The sequence below is a fragment of the Sorghum bicolor genome, chromosome 7 (genome assembly GCF_000003195.3).
Source record: "Sorghum bicolor cultivar BTx623 chromosome 7, Sorghum_bicolor_NCBIv3, whole genome shotgun sequence".
In the NCBI taxonomy this organism is placed as follows: domain Eukaryota; kingdom Viridiplantae; phylum Streptophyta; class Magnoliopsida; order Poales; family Poaceae; genus Sorghum; species Sorghum bicolor.
In genome coordinates this window covers 3,998,817-4,015,557 of record NC_012876.2, presented here as the reverse complement: position 1 = coordinate 4,015,557, position 16,741 = coordinate 3,998,817, and the positions used below count along the sequence as shown (strand labels likewise).

Here is a 16,741-nt window from a genome sequence, read left to right as displayed (position 1 = left end):
GCTCGGCCGGTCCGTGAGCAGCGCAGGCCGGGGCGACGCGTGCTGGGAGTGAACGTCCAGCACGGTCAGGGGGGCAGAGAGCGACGTGGATCCCCCCACCGACTCGCGCAGCACGGGCAGGGGGGCAGAGAGCGACGTGGATCCCCCACCGACTCGCGTAGAGAGGGTGAAAGGCCCTCCGTGCAGCCAGCCGTGCCAGGAGGGACCTCCTCGGTGATCTCCGTCAATGATGGCACAAAAGAAAGAAATTTGTTAGGTGAAAGCATGTCCAGGTGTGCCATTACTTCTTCCGACGGGGGGGAGTAGGTCTTCCGCGATAAATCATCATCTGATTCGAGCATGACTTTCAAATTGATTTCACTCAGCAGCTGATGAACAGCCAAGTCAATACTTTCCTTCACCAACGAAGCTTGCTGTTGAGGGGGTCCAGAATGGTTCGGTGCCGGAGTTTGAGTGGTATTATTTTTTTGTACCGGCTGGTGGGCACCCTCTGCATCTTCCATCTCACGGTCTCCTCCCTGTAAATCATTGTCATCATCTCCCAATAGGTCGTCATCTTCTGGATTAAAGGCATCCAACTGTGGGGCTTCATCTGGAGTGAAATACAGGCGGTAGATGCAGCTGCCAGCACAAACATCTGCCATCTTGGGGATTTTTTTAATATCCATCACGGCCACCTTGATGCGAACTTGACCAGTTGCTCGAAGGTGTATCATATCCACCTTTTGAGTGGCTCCAATAATGGACCCGACAGCCCACAGGGGCAGAAAGGAGCGTAGTATCCTGGGTACTTTTGTGACTGTGACCCAGACCTGCTCCAGAACTTTAATGGGTTGGACATCATCCACAAATTCTTCAAAAATGATAGTACCTTCTTTGTTTTTCGTGGTGATGGTGCGGATAGCTATCATACGCTCCAATTCATCCTTGCTTGGGAATGGGACAACAAAAGACTTATCTCCTTGCTGTTGGACCTCCCACTCCCAGCGAACCGGAATGATTCTAGCTAGTTCAGCTTGCAGCAACGGAGCAGAAACATCTCCTGCTTCCACAGTAATAAGAGCAGCGACTGACTTTTGGTGGTTATCCACAATTTGGCTGTTCCTTGCCGTCTGGATTTGGAAGAAGCCCATCCCATCCTCTGCCGCGCCGCAGTAGGCGACAGTCGGTTTTGATCCTCGAAGCAGCGGGCATTGATTAGTAAAGTGTTCCTCTGAGCAGATGGCGCACTCTAGCTTCCCTACAAGATCTTTGCGCTTCCGCTTTTGTTTGCCCTGTTCATCATCTGCGATCTTCACGGACCCTCCAGAATTACCGTCATCGGCTTGGATCCGAGTGCTGCCCATAGGAGGTGGATCAGCTCCTCCTGCGGTAGCAACGCGTGCCTTCTCTGCTGCAGCCTGACTGCCAGTGTTGCCAAGACTGACCTCGGGTGCCGATGTGGGTTGTTTTCCTCGACCACGTCCACGGCCCTCGGCGCTTGCAGCACCAGCAGGTTGGGGTACGCTGCGACCACGGCCGTCGGAGCCCGCAACACCAGCGGTTGAGGGGGCACTGCGACCGGCATTCCCGAACGGTGTTGGACCTCCACGACCACCACGTCCGCCGCGACCTCGACGCCGATCCGAGGCGGCACCACGGTTGGGGGCAACCTGATTCCACCTCTTCCCTCCGAATCCACCCGCCATCAGGACGTCTCGGTAGGACTTCGGCTTGGTTTCGACGGAGACGGCGATAGTGGGGTTTACCAGACGTCTCGTCGGACCTCGCAACCTTGTTGGCTTCGGCGGGATTGGTGCTGGGGGAGGTCTGGCGGCTTGGCGGCGCGTAGGATCAGAGAGAACGGAGCCCAGGGTTTTCGAGTCCCTGGTCAGAACGCCAGGTTGTTGCCCGATCCGGGCTTGCTGGGCCACAGGTTCGACCAGGGGGTGCCGTGACGGGGGTGGACCAGGCGCTCGGCCTTCCTGGCGTTTGAAACTTTGAAAACCCGTTGGATTCGGATCTTGGGTGCATGGGATTCGGTGGTGCACTGGACCCTGTCCACCAGCAGCGTGGCGGCGCCGCCGTCTTGCATCTGTCTTTAGCGCCGGGAGGATATAGTCTCCAATCGATGCCGTCGGCGTGATCCTGCGTGGAGGTAGTGGTCCTTTCCAGACATTCTTCCAGGGAGCCTGGTATGATCTCGGTGTCGGAGACGAACCCCTCAAGCTGCATGCTTTCCTGGCCGATGAATGGCAAGGTGATGGAGGTGATGGCTGAGCATGATCTGTAGACTGAACCGGGATTCCTATGTCTGCGATCTGATCAAGGATCACAGTGTCTAGGTCCTCAGATTCCGAGTCAGAGCTCCAGAACTTCCCCGCAATGGCTCCAAGATCAGGAAGTTGAGATTCCTTTGCTGTAATGTTACGCAGAGCCATCCGGACCGCCGGCGCCAGCACCACGGGCGCCATTCTCCATCCGGAGTGCCGTAGGCGCCTGCGGCACGTGAGCGTGCCCACGGTTCGTGAAGCGAAGGCCAGCCCCTTCCGCACACGACGCGCTAGGGCGCAGGCAAGCGAAGGCCAGCCGCTCCCGCCCACGACGCACTAGGGTGCAGGCGCGCTCTCCCGGTGCGCCGCCGCGAACCCGCAGCCACCGGCTTGTCGGCGTGATCTCGAGCACGGTCGCAATACTTCCGGTATTTCTCTAGAACACCCGTGCCAGAGAATGAGTGGTGAGTCCTCTCATGCACGATTAATATGTTGCTGAAATCTTATATTATTTTCTTGACCATCTTAACGACCTTAACCTCAAGTTAAATAACTTAAAACAAGAAAATTATAGATCTCATTGAGAGACACAATTTCATATAAAAATCATCTTCATCCGAGATCTTATAAAAAAAATATGATTCTTCTACAGTGCTGTCGGGCCAACAGTAGTGGCACGGCAAGGTTTTCCAGCTAAAAATTGTGGCTGATGGCCAATCACTGTCAGTTTTTATTTAAATCCAACACTGATACGACCAACTGATAGTAGTGATATTAAGGTATTCATTTTGGTTAATATAACAACTGTTTTATGCTAAAACCAATGGTGATATTGGGTCATTTACTGCTGATTCGTGGCTTAAACCAACAGTGATAGGCGGCATAAAAAACTTCATAACTTTCGCAAATGATATTTGATGAAGATGAACTTTATACCAAAGTTGTAGTACCTTTTGAGACCTACAACTTTGTGGTTTAAACTTTTTTCATTTAAGACCAATTGGATATCCAAATATGTATCGTAAAAACTTTATAGAGTCAATACCCCAAAGGAGTCCATTTGCTCTAAAGTCACAAGTGACTATGCACTGGTTGAAAAAGATCTCGTATATTTGCAGAAACAAGCAAAACAAAAGATGTAGATATTGAAAAGTTATGCAACTTTCTAGTGCACAGTTTATTTATTTAAAATCGTTTTGATGCTAAAATATTTGTTTCCTCACAAGATTTTATAGAAGTTAATAAGAAAGGAATTCATATGTTCTATAGCCATAAGTGAGTGTGTAGTTATAGTTAAGGATCTTGGATGCAGAAGCGACCAAAATAAAAGTTGTAATCGTCTATCCAACGAAAATTACATTTGAATTCTCACATTTGAGATTTGAATTTTTTGAACGACCTCGGATGGAGAAACGACCAAAGCAAAAGTTGCAAGTCTTCAAAATTTATGCAACATTTTAGTTGACAACTTTTATATTTGAAATCATTTATTCAAGGAAAAGTATGACCAGATTTTCTCACATTTGATCAAAATTTCCAAATGACCTTTGATGGAGAAATGACCAAAACCAAAGTTGTAAATCTTGAAAAGTTATGCAACTTTGTAGTTGATATCTTTTTTATTTGAATTCATTGAGGATCCCAAATACTAATTTCAAAACCAAATGAAGATAGAAGAGTAAAATGTATGGATAGTCCATTAACTTATGAGGGTGTGTCGATTTTGTCCGTCAGCTTTGAAAGTGCATTTTTAGGTCCAAAACCTTGATCGGTGGTGCATAAAGAGTCCATACTACTTCGTTTTATGTTTATATTTATAGAAAACCCCTGTATTTTTTTCTTTCACAGGCTTAACACTTGGCAAAATCATTATGCATGGTAACTAAAAGTGGACATTGAGTAAGTTAAGATAGTAAAATAGAGAGATAGATTTATGGAGATATATATAAAGGTAGCAATCTATGTAGCTAAATATCCAGATAGATAGACATAGGGATGGATGCATGGGCTGGTAGACAGACTCATATAGATGGATGGATAGACAAATGCATGGATAGATCAATTGATGGATAGGCACAGAGCGACAATAGATAGATAGATGGATAGATAGATAAACAGACGGTTAGATAAACATATAGTTAGACATATAGATTTATCTAACCATCTATTTATCTTACCTATCTTCGTATCTGCCTCTATGTACTGTCTAATAGATTGATAGATAAATAGATATCTGTTCACTTAAGTTGGAGTGTATATATATACAAGACACATGGTGCAGGGGTCGATATCATACACATTCAGACAAATACACCATTTGTATTAGCTCTTATCCATCACCTATGGTGAGGTGCCTAGAGCACACAAGGATCCGAGGGATCTGCCTGCTTTTCATGGTTCTTCTAGCATCCTCTGTTGTTCATGCACAGATAATAGGAGGTAATTAAATGAAATAGTGCCATTTTATTTTGAGGTAAATAGATATACATATATTGTTCATTATGATGTAATTTGATTTATCTCTGTTATTAGGCGAAACCAAAGAGGATAGCAACAGTAAGAGCATGATGATGACAACGACGAGCCCAACAAGCTACATAGTTGCCATGGGTGGACAATATGACAAGTGTTATATGGATATGAAAAGACTAGTGTGGATCTGTAGAAAGACTTACAAATGGTTTAAGAGATTGAGTGAATGCTTGAAAAAATGCCCTAATTGCTAGCTAATAAGAGGGCATGCTTTCTCAAGATTGTAGATGGACATCGTGTGTGAAGATGTTCTACCCAATCATCCATGCATACCCAAGGATAATAAAGAGGGACTACTTATCAATGATTATTAAGTGTTTCCTATTTGAAGAAATGCCATTTTATCAAAAGTCTTTTTACAGTGCCATTATAAAAGTTCAAAATTTCATATGACCATTAAAAAAATTATCGATCTTTAGTGACACTAGTCAAAATTTTTGTTCCTCTCATGCCACTGTCGTCCGCATCTATCACACTTTGACAGTTTGTCTGTGGAGAGCAAAGTGTATGGGTTCGGGTGGTGACGTGTATGTTGGAGTCGCTAACGAGGCGGTTCACCATCTTCAAGGAGGCAAATGGCAGGAGCACCCACTACTAGAGCAAAAATTTTTCCCTGACGGCTAAACACCGTTAGAAAAGGCCCCAAAACCGATAGGAATCTCATTCCTGACGGGCGGCCGTTAGGAACAGCTCCACGGGAATGACTAAGTTTTCCTGACGGCTTGCCAACAGGAAACTTTTCCTATCGTCAGTTCCTGACGGCTTGCGTCTGACCAGGGGAAAACATAGCTGACAACCAAGCCGTCAGGATTATAGAATGTCAGGAATGTCTTCACCCCATCCTGACGTGGCTCCTGACAGGAAAAAACTGGCCATCATAATAGATTATGGAACAATTCAATAACCATAATTTTTTTTGAGCCAAAAACCATAGGGCAAAGCCCCCCGACAACATATATTGAACAGAGAGGTTCAGAGAAAACTTACAAGAGGGAAAGCTAACCAGCGGTTAGAAACAAAAGAACTGAAAATAGATACTAGGGAGAGGGAAGCATCTACTCTTCTACTCTTCAACTCTAACCAACTGAAAGCAAAAAGGACAACTAAGAAAACTAAGATTCTACAGAGCACTAAGCCAACTGAGAACTATTGGATGGAGACTCGACTTGATTATGTATAGGTGCAGTTTGGTTTCTTCCTTGAAAGCAGCCTTCCAAGATCCTAGACTTGGAACTTTCCTATTGAAGGTAACTCCATTCCTTTCATTCCATAAACACCAGGCAGCAATTAAGAAAACTTCCATGAAGAATGGTCCTTGAAAAACATCCTTTGCCCTATAAATTCTTTCATGCAGACTAGGAGCATCATCCCAGATAATGCCAATTGCAAACCATCTGGCAGTGGCAGCAGGACAGTCAAAAAACAGGTGTTCTAAAGTTTCTTCCAGATGGTTTTGACAAAGGACACAGTTGTATCCTTCCTCCAAGAACTTATTTCTTCATCTCAGCATATTCCTAGTATTAAGTTTGTCATTCAGCAGCAACCAGCCAAAGAAATTTATCTTGGGAAGACATTTTGATTTTCAAATCCAGACTACTGATCTTTGAGGCTGCAATGAGGAGAAGTGATGCTGATAGAATCTATGAGAAGTGTAACTTTGAGCTCCCCAAATGAAGTGCCAAACTGAAAGCAATGAATATTGCGTGGAATAATAGATTAGATTGATTGAGAGACCTATGTACATATATATAGGGAAGAGGAGATCCGGTGGTTTATAGAAACAAGACCAACCAGGATCTCCTCATATCTCTCTAACCAACAGGGCTGGCCGGCTGCTATACCAGGCGCATGCCCCTACCATATACACGCATAGCACATATATAATCTAACACACCCCCGCAGGGCCAGCCTTCCATATACACGCATAGCACATATATAATCTAACACACCCCCGCAGTCACAGCGTCGAGGCGTCGGACGTTGAGACTGGACCGAAACTCCGTGAAGACAGAAGTGGGCAAGCCTTTGGTGAAGATGTCAGCGAACTGCGACGTCGTCGGGACGTGGAGGACGCGGACTGCTCCAAGAGCCACTCGTTCTCGAACGAAGTGAAGATCAATCTCAATGTGCTTGGTACGCTGATGCTGAACAGGGTTGGCAGACATGTATACAGTGCTGATGTTATCACAGTAAACCAAGGTAGCTTGCTGTAAAGGTGTGTGAAGCTCAGCAAGTAACTGACGCAGCCAAGATGCCTCAGCTACAGCATTGGCGACAGCACGATACTCCGCCTCGGCACTGGAACGGGAGACAGTATTCTGGCGCTTGGAGGACCAGGAAACTAGGTTGTCACCAAGAAAAACTGCGTAGCCTGAGGTAGACTTGCGAGTTTCAGGACAGCCTGCCCAATCCGCATCAGAGTAGACCACCAGCTCACTCTGACTAGAAGCACGCAAATGAAGACCCAAATCAAGAGTGCCACGAATATAACGAAGGATCCGCTTCAAGGCTGCAAGATGAGGCTCACGCGGATCATGCATGTAAAGACACACCTGCTGAACAGCATATGCAATATCAGGCCGAGTGAAGGTGAGGTACTGTAAAGCGCCAGCAAGACTGCGAAAATCCGTAGGATCTGAAATAGGGTCACCATCAGAAGACAACTTCGGGTTGAGATCTACTGGAGTTGAACATGGCTTACAGGCAGCCATCCCAGCACGATCCAAAATATCCAACATGTACTGGTGCTGTGACAGATATAACCCAGAGGGAGTGCGCTGAACTTGCATGCCCAAGAAATGATGAAGCTCACCCAAATCCTTCATGGAGAATTCTTGCTGTAGGGAGTCAATGATCCGACGAAGCAATTCCGTAGAGGAGGCTATCAAAACAATGTCATCCACATATAGCAAGAGGTAGGCAGTATCCTGACCACGATGAAACACGAACAGCGAGGTGTCTGTTTTGGCCTCCACAAAGCCTAGGCGCAGAAGGAAGCTTGCAAATCTACTGTACCAAGCACGCGGCGCCTGTTTCAACCCATAGAGAGAACGATTGAGGAGGCACACTGTGGGGGTATAAACCCCTATACCCTCACGGGCCTATATGGGCCCCACCATCAGAGGTGGCTCGGCCCACAAGATGAAGACATGCGGCGCACGACTGGTCGGCGTGCACCGCAAGGCTACAAGATTTTGTACCAAATAGGATACTTTGCTTGTAACTCTGTCCCTTCAGGATATATAAGGAGGGGCAGGGGTCCCTAGAGGACAGGTCATACAGATCATATTCTCTCAGCACAAATCAATACAACCAGACGCAGGACGTAGGTATTACGCCAACTCGGCGGCCGAACCTGGATAAAAAGCTTGTCCGTGTCTTGCGTCACCATCGAGTTCGTAGTTTGCGCACCGTCTACCGATAAACTACTACCGTGGGTATACCCCAAGGTAGACTGCCGACTAGCTTTCGACAGTGGCGCGCCAGGTAGGGGGTGTGCATACAGCTCTCCCGACGAACAAGATGGCCATCATCCCCGACTTCGCGGCCATGGCGGGCGACTTCACGTTCACCGTCAGCCTCAACAACTTCACCGCCATGACCACGGAGGAGGTGTAGATCCGATCTGCGCCAACCACTTCTTCATCGACGTCGGCGGCGGCTTCAACCACGCTGGCTACGGTTTCGACCACACCAGCAGCGTCTCCGACCACGCCGACAATGCGTCACTTGCTTCCCTACTACAAAGAGAGGCAGATCGACGACATCGATCTGCTCGGGCTAACGACCAAGTTGTTTGGCCTACTTGCTCTGACCACCAGTCGCAATAATAATCGCCGCGAAGAACGGCGCTACGACAACCGCGACCACCGTCACGATAACAAGTCCAAAAGCTCGAGGGCCAGACAATTTTGTCGTTACCGACCAGACTTTCATCCAAAGATAAGTACACTTCTAATATCTTATTTATTTTTGGCATAATATTTTTTATTATCCTTCAAAAACAACTTTTTGTTTAGCCACACTAGTTTTTTCTCCTACACGAGCTTTCCAGAGCCGGTACTGTCTCCGACTCCTCCCTACACGTGCACGAGATCCGCCCTCTGCGTTCCGGGTGGTCGGCAGTAGCTCTCTGGCGAGGCTGGCAATCCCACGCGTGTCTAGGTTCCGCACCTCATGCTGATTGTTGGCTAGACCAGAGCTGGTACAAGCTCTAGGATGAATTAACTACTCGTGCTAATTTTATAATAAAAAGTCTAAAACTTATCTCAGTGCTGATTTTTTATCTAGAGTTTATTTATACATCATGTACTACCTATTTTCTCTATATTTATTTTTCAGGAGTTTGGCCCAGTCGACAAGCTACGCTCGGGGACTCGTCGACTATTCCCTACGCTGTGCCCGGGGACTGCTCCGACCACCGAGCACGTTTACGTTCCCAACCACGCTCGGGGACTTGTCGACTACTCTCTATGCTATGCTCGAAGACTGTGCCGACCACCGAGCACGTTTACGTTCCCAACCACGCTCGGAGACTTGTCCACCGGTCCCTACGCCGTGCTCGGGGACTGTGCCGACCACCGAGCACTATATGCTCGGGGACTGGTCGACCAGCTCACCAATTTAAGAGCTTGGGGACTGCACCGACCACCGAGTACTATACGCTCGGGGACTGGTCAACCAGCCCACCAATTTGAGAATTCGGGGACTGTACCGACCACCGAGCGTTATATGCTCGGGGACTGGTCGATTAGTCTATTCAATTGCATACGAGCATGATATGCTCGGGGACTGGTAAATTCAATTTTTTAGACCTTGCTACAAGGCTCATACTTCGCCTTCCAGCAAGCTCGGGGACTACATCGGTACGATGCATCTGGGTGAGTTGAATCCTCAAATCCTGAAGGCTGCACGCAGTAAACAGTCTCAGATAAGTTCCCATGCAGGAAAGCGTTCTTCACATCAAGCTAATGCACTGGGCAGTGGCGAGAGACCACAAGAGACAGAACTGTTCGGACAGTAGCAGGCTTTACAACGGGGCTGAAAGTCTCATCATAGTCAATGCCAGGACGTTGAGTGAACCCACGAAGAACCCAACGCGCTTTGTAGCGTTCAAGAGAGCCATCCGCCTTGAACTTGTGTTTGAACACCCATTGCCTGTAACCACATTGGATCGAGGTGGACGCTGAACAAGATCCCAAGTGTGGTTAGCAAGAAGTGCAGAGAATTCCTCCTGCATAGCTGCGCGCCAATTGGGGTCGGCAAGCGCGGCGCGGTAGGTCCTCGGGATGGGTGACAGGGAGGCAACCTGAAGAGTGACTGGCTGTGGTTTGACCGGCTGTCGAAAGCCGGCCTTTCCCCTCGTTCTCATGGCATGCTGATTGGCCACAGGAACGATGGGAACAGCCCCAGCAGGAAGGCGTGCTGAAGCAGTAGAAGCCGGTGTCGCAGGCCGAGGTACTGTTGGAGCAGCAGGTGGTGGTGAAACCAGGGGACGCGGGCGACGGCTGTACGTCAGGCGGACAGGTGGTATGGGCGCCAGTGCAGCCATATCAGTCGGGGAAGTGGACTGCGGGCGCCGGTGGTACACAAAACCACCCCAACGTTGAAAGCCGGGCGGTGGAGCGACAGGTGCTGGTCGGCTGGCTGCCGGGCTAGTCGTCGTTGGAGCAGCAGGTGCTGGTGATGATCGGCTGGAGGCCGGGCTGGTCACCGGGGGCCGGCTGGCTGCTGGAGACCTGCTGAACACCAATGGAGCCTGGTTGGCTGCTGGGAGGTGCAGGCTGGTCGGCATGGCAGTGTCCAGGGGGTGGCAGCCGCGTGTGGCTGCGCGGTAACACCTGGAGTACCTGTAGGAACAAAAAATGATGGCACTGGTGGAGCCACCACAGGGTCAGTAGATAAAAAATCGAAGTCCTGAGACGCGGGGCATTCAGGGGCCTCGGAGAATGGGAAGGAAGTCTCATCAAAGACAACATGCCGAGAAATAATGATCCGGTTGGAGGACCGGTCGAGATAGCAATAGCCTTTGTGATGAGGAGAATAACCGAGGAAGACACACAAGGATGAGCGGGGAGCGAGTTTGTGTGGTGTAGTGGCAGACAGGTTGGGATAACAACGACAACCAAAGACACGAAGATGCTCATAAGTTGGCGGGGAGCCAAAAAGAGCTTGATGAGGAGTGTTGAACTGAAGTGTCTTGGTAGGAAGAATGTTGAGGAGCATGGTGGCAGTGGAGAGTGCCTCAACCCAATATGCAGGTGGGACACTGGCCTGAAATAGTAGAGAGCGAACAACGTTATTAATGGTTCGGATAACACGTTCGGCTTTACCATTCTGAGATGAAGTGTACGGACAGGACATGCGCAACTGAACACCATGGGAGAGGAAGAAAGCACGGGCGCTGAGGTTGTCGAACTCTCGGCCATTGTCGCACTGTATGCCCTGAACAGGGACACGAAACTGAGTAGCGACATAGGCAAAGAAGTGAGACAAGGTGGAAAAAGTGTCAGACTTGAGTCGAAGTGGAAACGTCCATAAGTAATGCGAGAAATCATCAAGTATAACCAAATAATATTTGTGACCAGCAATACTAGTAATGGGAGATGTCCACAAATCACAATGGATTAACTGGAAAACATGACTAGTACGAGATGAAGACGCATGAAAAGGTAGACGTGTATGATGACCCAACTGACAGGCATGACATAAAGTGTGTGCTGCATGTTTATTACAAGAGATAGCAGATGTCTGCACTAGCCTAGATAAAACTTCATGACCCGGATGACCAAGTCGCTGATGCCAAAGGGAGGAGCTGGTAGTGGCAAGGAGAGCAGACGCAGAGGGCGAAAACTCCAGTGGATAGAGGGGACCAGAACTGTCACACCTGACGATCTCTCTCCGAGAATGAAGATCCTTCACAGAACAACCAAGAGGGTCAAACTCCACAGAACAATTATTATCGGAGGTAAACTGACGAACTGAAATGAGGTTCTTAATGAGGCTGGGTGAAACAAGCACATTATTAAGATGAAGATGATGCGGAAGAGTGGTAGTGCCAGTTGAGGTAACGGGAAGAAGGTTCCCATTACCAACGATAATATTTGAAGGTGAAGAATGAGAAGGTGAAGGAAGGGTGAGGTTACCAGCGTCGGAGGTCATGTGATTGGTAGCACCCGAGTCGAAGTACCAGGTAGCCTGAGGAGGCTGCTGGAGTGACATAGTCTGGAAGTTGGAGGCGAGGCTCGAAGTGTCCCAGCCAGGTGAAGAGACAGCGGGGCTATACAGGCCCGGCGGAGGAATTGCCCACTGCTGAACCTGCTGAACAGCAGGGTGTGCAGGCCATCCCTGCTGTGCACCTGTCAGTAGCGCCTGAGGGAGTTGCTGTTGCTGTTGGACACCGGCGAGGAGGGCGTGTGGGTGAGGAAGTGTCGCTGGTCGCGGGCCGGGCCACATGTTGATTGACCCAGTCCATGGCTGATGTAGGTTTGGCATCCATGGCTGGCCGGATGGAGGACCTCCAGATGGGGCACTAGGTGTGCCTGTAGCAAGAGAGCCACGCCCACCCCTCTTGCCGCGCTTTCCACGCTTGCCCCCGTTGCCCCCGGGGTTAGCAGGATGCTGGAAGGGTGGTCGCTGCTGAGAAGATGCAGCGGGTGTCGCTGGCGATGAGGGGGCAGTGCCGGTGAGAAGAGCAGTAGCCGTAGCAGGAGCCGAAGTCGGAGCGGATGGAGCCATGGTGAGTTCTTCGAGTAGCAGATCGTTGCGAGCCTGCAGGAACGAAGGAAAGGGGCGCCCGCGACGAAGATGGAGACCGATGGCTTCGAAGCGGCCGTTGAGGCCGCGTAGGAGGTTGAGGACGAGGTTCCGATTGGTGACCGTCTCGCCAAGATCACGAAGGGCGTCCGCCATGCCCTTGAGCTTGCGGCAGTAAGTGGTGATGTCGAGGTCGCCTTGGTTGAAGGTGCGGAAGGCCGCCTCGAGCTGGAGGGCCCGCGTTTCACGATTGCCGCGGAACTGTGACTCAATGGCAAGCCAATGAGTGCGGGCGGTGGAGCCCGGTTCGACGACCGTTTCAGCGAGGGAGTCGGAGATGGTGCCGGTGAGCCAGGTCTTCACGACACAGTCCATGCGAACCCAATCTGGGGAGTCGGGAGCTGCCACGTCGGAGAGGATGTGGTGCTCTAGAGAGTACCGGCCGACGACCATGAGGATGGATTCGCGCCAGCGGCCGTAGAAGGACGAGGCGACGTCGAGCACCAGTGGGACGAGGAGCCGGATGTTCTGCACGGCCACAGCTTGGGCGTGCAGGTTGATGAGGGCCGCGGCCTCATGCTGAAGAAGGGCAGCACGAAGAAGGGGATCACCGCCGTCAGCAGAGGTGAAATCCTCCGCATCTTCTGCATCTGCCGCGTCCTCCGCATCGCTGAGGGCGCCATCTTCCAGAGGGGGAGCAGCCGCGGCGCGTTCCTTGGCGGTGCGGTCGAGAGCGGCTTGAAGACGTGCGGTGGCCGCGTCACGCTCCTGCTGGGCGGAGGCAGCCTCACGCTCGGCTGCAGCCGCGCGTTCAGCGGCGGCGGCGCGAGCGGCCTTGGCTGCGCGGGCGCGGTCCGTCTTCGCCAGGCGGGCCTGCTCGGCCGCACGGTCGCGCTCCTTCTGGAGGGCAGCGGCGTCGGCGGCAGCGGCGTCGGCAGCAGCGGCGTCGGTGGCAGTGGAATCAACTGCAGCAGCGGGAGCAGCGGCAGCGGCTGCGGTGGATTGGGCGCCGGAATCCATTGCGGCGCGGCAGGAAGCGGGCGCAGGGGAAGCGGCGGCCAGGAAAGAAAAGAAAACAACTAGACGTCTGATACCATGAAAGCAATGAATATTGCGTGGAATAATAGATTAGATTGATTGAGAGACCTATGTACATATATATATATATATAGGGAAGAGGAGATCCGGTGGTTTATAGAAACAAGACCAACCAGGATCTCCTCATATCTCTCTAACCAACAGGGCTGGCCGGCTGCTATACCAGGCGCATGCCCCTACCATATACACGCATAGCACATATATAATCTAACACAAACATCTCTGACATGAGGCGTAACTGGAGGCAGGGCAGAAATAGCATTTTGTAAAAGCAGAAACTCATTGTATGCCTGTCTAGACATTGGGATTCTGAAACAATGCAACAGTTCTCTAGAATTTCTCAATTTCCAGAGAGAGACTTTGGGATCTTTGGCATAAGCATATAGATTTGTGGAATACCTCAGCACCCACCTGCCCATTAATAATATCTTCCCAGAAGCTAATTGTATCTCCCATTCCTGGAGAACAAGTTGCCACTCCTCTAAACTGCACATTTAGTCTCAAGATGTCCTTCCACCAAAATGAGCCTTTTTCTCTAGCAAGATGAGGAACACTATCCACATAATACTTATTCCAGATAAGCTTGACCCATTGAACCTCATCTTTTCTGTAGAATTTATCTAGATGTTTTATCAATAGGGCATTATTCTGCAGACTTAGGTTGATTACCCCCAGTCCAACCTTTGCTCTTTGGCCTTTGCACCAGATCCCAAGCAGCTAAATTATATCCCTTCCTTTTGAATTCACTGCCCCTCCAGCTTGCACGTATACAGGCACATGTTACATGCATTCACAAGCCGTGATATACATTAATCAGAATGTACCTCAATCAATGCATAAAGTATAAACACATCTTTTATTAATATTTTCATCACCAATTCACAGTTCATAATTCAAGTGGGGTCCCACTTGACTAGTTGTCCACAATACTAGTGCTAATACACACGCAGATACATGTAAACTCTACAAAAGCAACAACTAAATTGCTTCATGAAGACCATTCATTCCTGAGTTGCCAACCTACAAAGTGTTAGAAGGTTACAGCCATTAGTTGTTTAAAATAGAACAAATGACTTTAAGAAAATAACAGAACATGTTAAAAATTCTCTTTTTTACTTTTAAATCAACAATTAAATACAATTGAAGAACTGCAAAAAAAACAATCATGATCAACACTACAATTGCTTAAGCGAGAAACTATCACAACCAGTTTTTTCAATTTCTCCTAGTAGTGTGGGGTTCTCTTAGTGTTTTAGCATTCAAAATTTAGTATAAACTTTCCCTAGTAAATACCTCCTAGTGAGGATTTCCTAGTGTTTTGACTAGTGGTAGTATTTTATTACTAACTAAAAACACTAGGAGAACTCCACTATTTTGGTAGTGTATGTTCTTCTAGAGCAAGCCCTGTTGGATTTTCTTTAGACTTGGGAACATACCTCACAAACACCATGCAGAAACAACCTCTGAAATCGTTCCAGTACATTCAGCATAAGCATTTCTTCAACATAACCTACACACCATGCATAGAAATGATTTTTTTAATACTGGAAACATAACAGTTATTAAACAACTATTAAATAAACTTCACTAAATTCTTTTCCTGTCTCTAACAAACTAGATGTGGTATTGATGAATTATTTGCATGTGCTTAGATAGCAGATACACACGTACAAATACATCACTTTTTATCCTAAATAAATGAATGACATTCTCACTCAATTTATCTAGGATAAAGACTGATTTCACAAAGCTGTTTATTCATAGAAGCCAAATATTTAGGTGCTCAATCAACTTATATCACAAATGATATGGCTTAGGTTTTGGTTGATGTTCTTTTGTAGGATCAATTTCTCGGTATTTCTGTGTGAATCCACAGGTAAAAAAGAGTGCGCAAGCTATTGAAGTTTTTAAGTCTGTTAGCAAAAAAGTATGCAAGCTGTTTGCCTGGCATATGCAGGATGCTTCACAAAATACAGCAGTAATAGCATATAAGCATGCAGAGGCATGCAGCTGTTGATATACAATGGCCTATGGAAATAGAAGCGAACTGTGCACCTCACCATGACCGGAGATGGCATGCAGAGGATGCTTCACAAAATACAGCTATCTCTATTTTTGCAGGCAGCTTTTAATAATTTCAGATACTGCTCCATAAAAATCCCTAGTCTGGTAGTGGCCGTATGCATGCGTGGTGGACTACACAGTGCCTAGCTAGCGTCATGGCCGGCGTGTGCGAGATCGATCGAGCCCGCAGCACAGCACACATGGCCTGTGGTGTACACCATTTGTGCACTGTGTCGTCTGGCTGCTGGTGGGAGACGGTCGCCCCACCATGGCTTGCGGCCAATCCTGCCATGGCTGACATCTTGCCAATCTTGGTCGAAATTGACGAGACGAATTTTTTGAGTCTAGTTAGTCCATGATTGGATAATATTTGTCAAATACAAACGAAAAGGCTACAGTGTCGATTTTGCAAAATATTTTGGAACTAAACAAGGCCTTGGCCAAACTATGGAAATCGACTTTTTTGTTTTTTAACCTTTTTTCAAAAGGATTTCGTAAATATGTCCCTATCAATATCCTTCTAAAAAAATAGATCCGGATGATCTACAATTAGCGTCCAGGTTACATGTCTCGGTGCCATGGTTATTAGCGCCAAGGTGTCGGCGCATGGATTTTAGCACTGAGCACGATGCCGTGGATCTTGACACCATGGATCGACTGACATACGGGCAGAGAAGCCCTGCAACGAATAGGCACGCTGCGTTGTCCACCCACGTCCAGGAGAGTAGTGCAATGCACGTCAGTCGTTCAGAAGGTAGCAGAAAAGCGAAATGGACAGACTTGATATGATGGACTAGTGTACTTACTTCCTCTCAAAAAGATAAGACACTGATGTTAATTTTCAGACATCTTATTTAACCATCCATCTTATTACAATTTTTTTTTATAAATATTATCTATTTTGATATGACTTATTTGATCATTAAAGGTACTTTAATAATGATTTATCTATTTTAGAATTTACACAAAAAATTTGAATAAAACAAACGGTCAAACATGATTGGTCAAAGTAAAAAACATCGATCTTTTTGAGACCCATA

General features: G+C 48.1%; 1 protein-coding gene across 1 annotated transcript; it reads right to left on the bottom strand.

The window, feature by feature from the left end:
* On the bottom strand, positions 10,439–13,559 carry LOC110437007. The gene is made up of 2 exons (XM_021464949.1): positions 10,761–13,559; positions 10,439–10,633 (listed from the first exon to the last, which is right to left on the bottom strand). Exons 1-2 carry the CDS (start codon positions 13,557–13,559, stop codon positions 10,439–10,441), a joined length of 2,994 nt encoding a protein of 997 aa, XP_021320624.1.

Coding starts and splice junctions, on each gene's coding strand:
- LOC110437007 (XM_021464949.1), bottom strand. CDS start 13,559: ATGGATTCCGGCGCCCAATCCACCGCAGCCGCTGCCGCTGCTCCCGCT. Junction 10,634..10,760: donor GGATCATTATTTCTCGGCAT/GTTGTCTTTGAT, acceptor TTGTTCCTACAG/GTACTCCAGGTGTTACCGCG.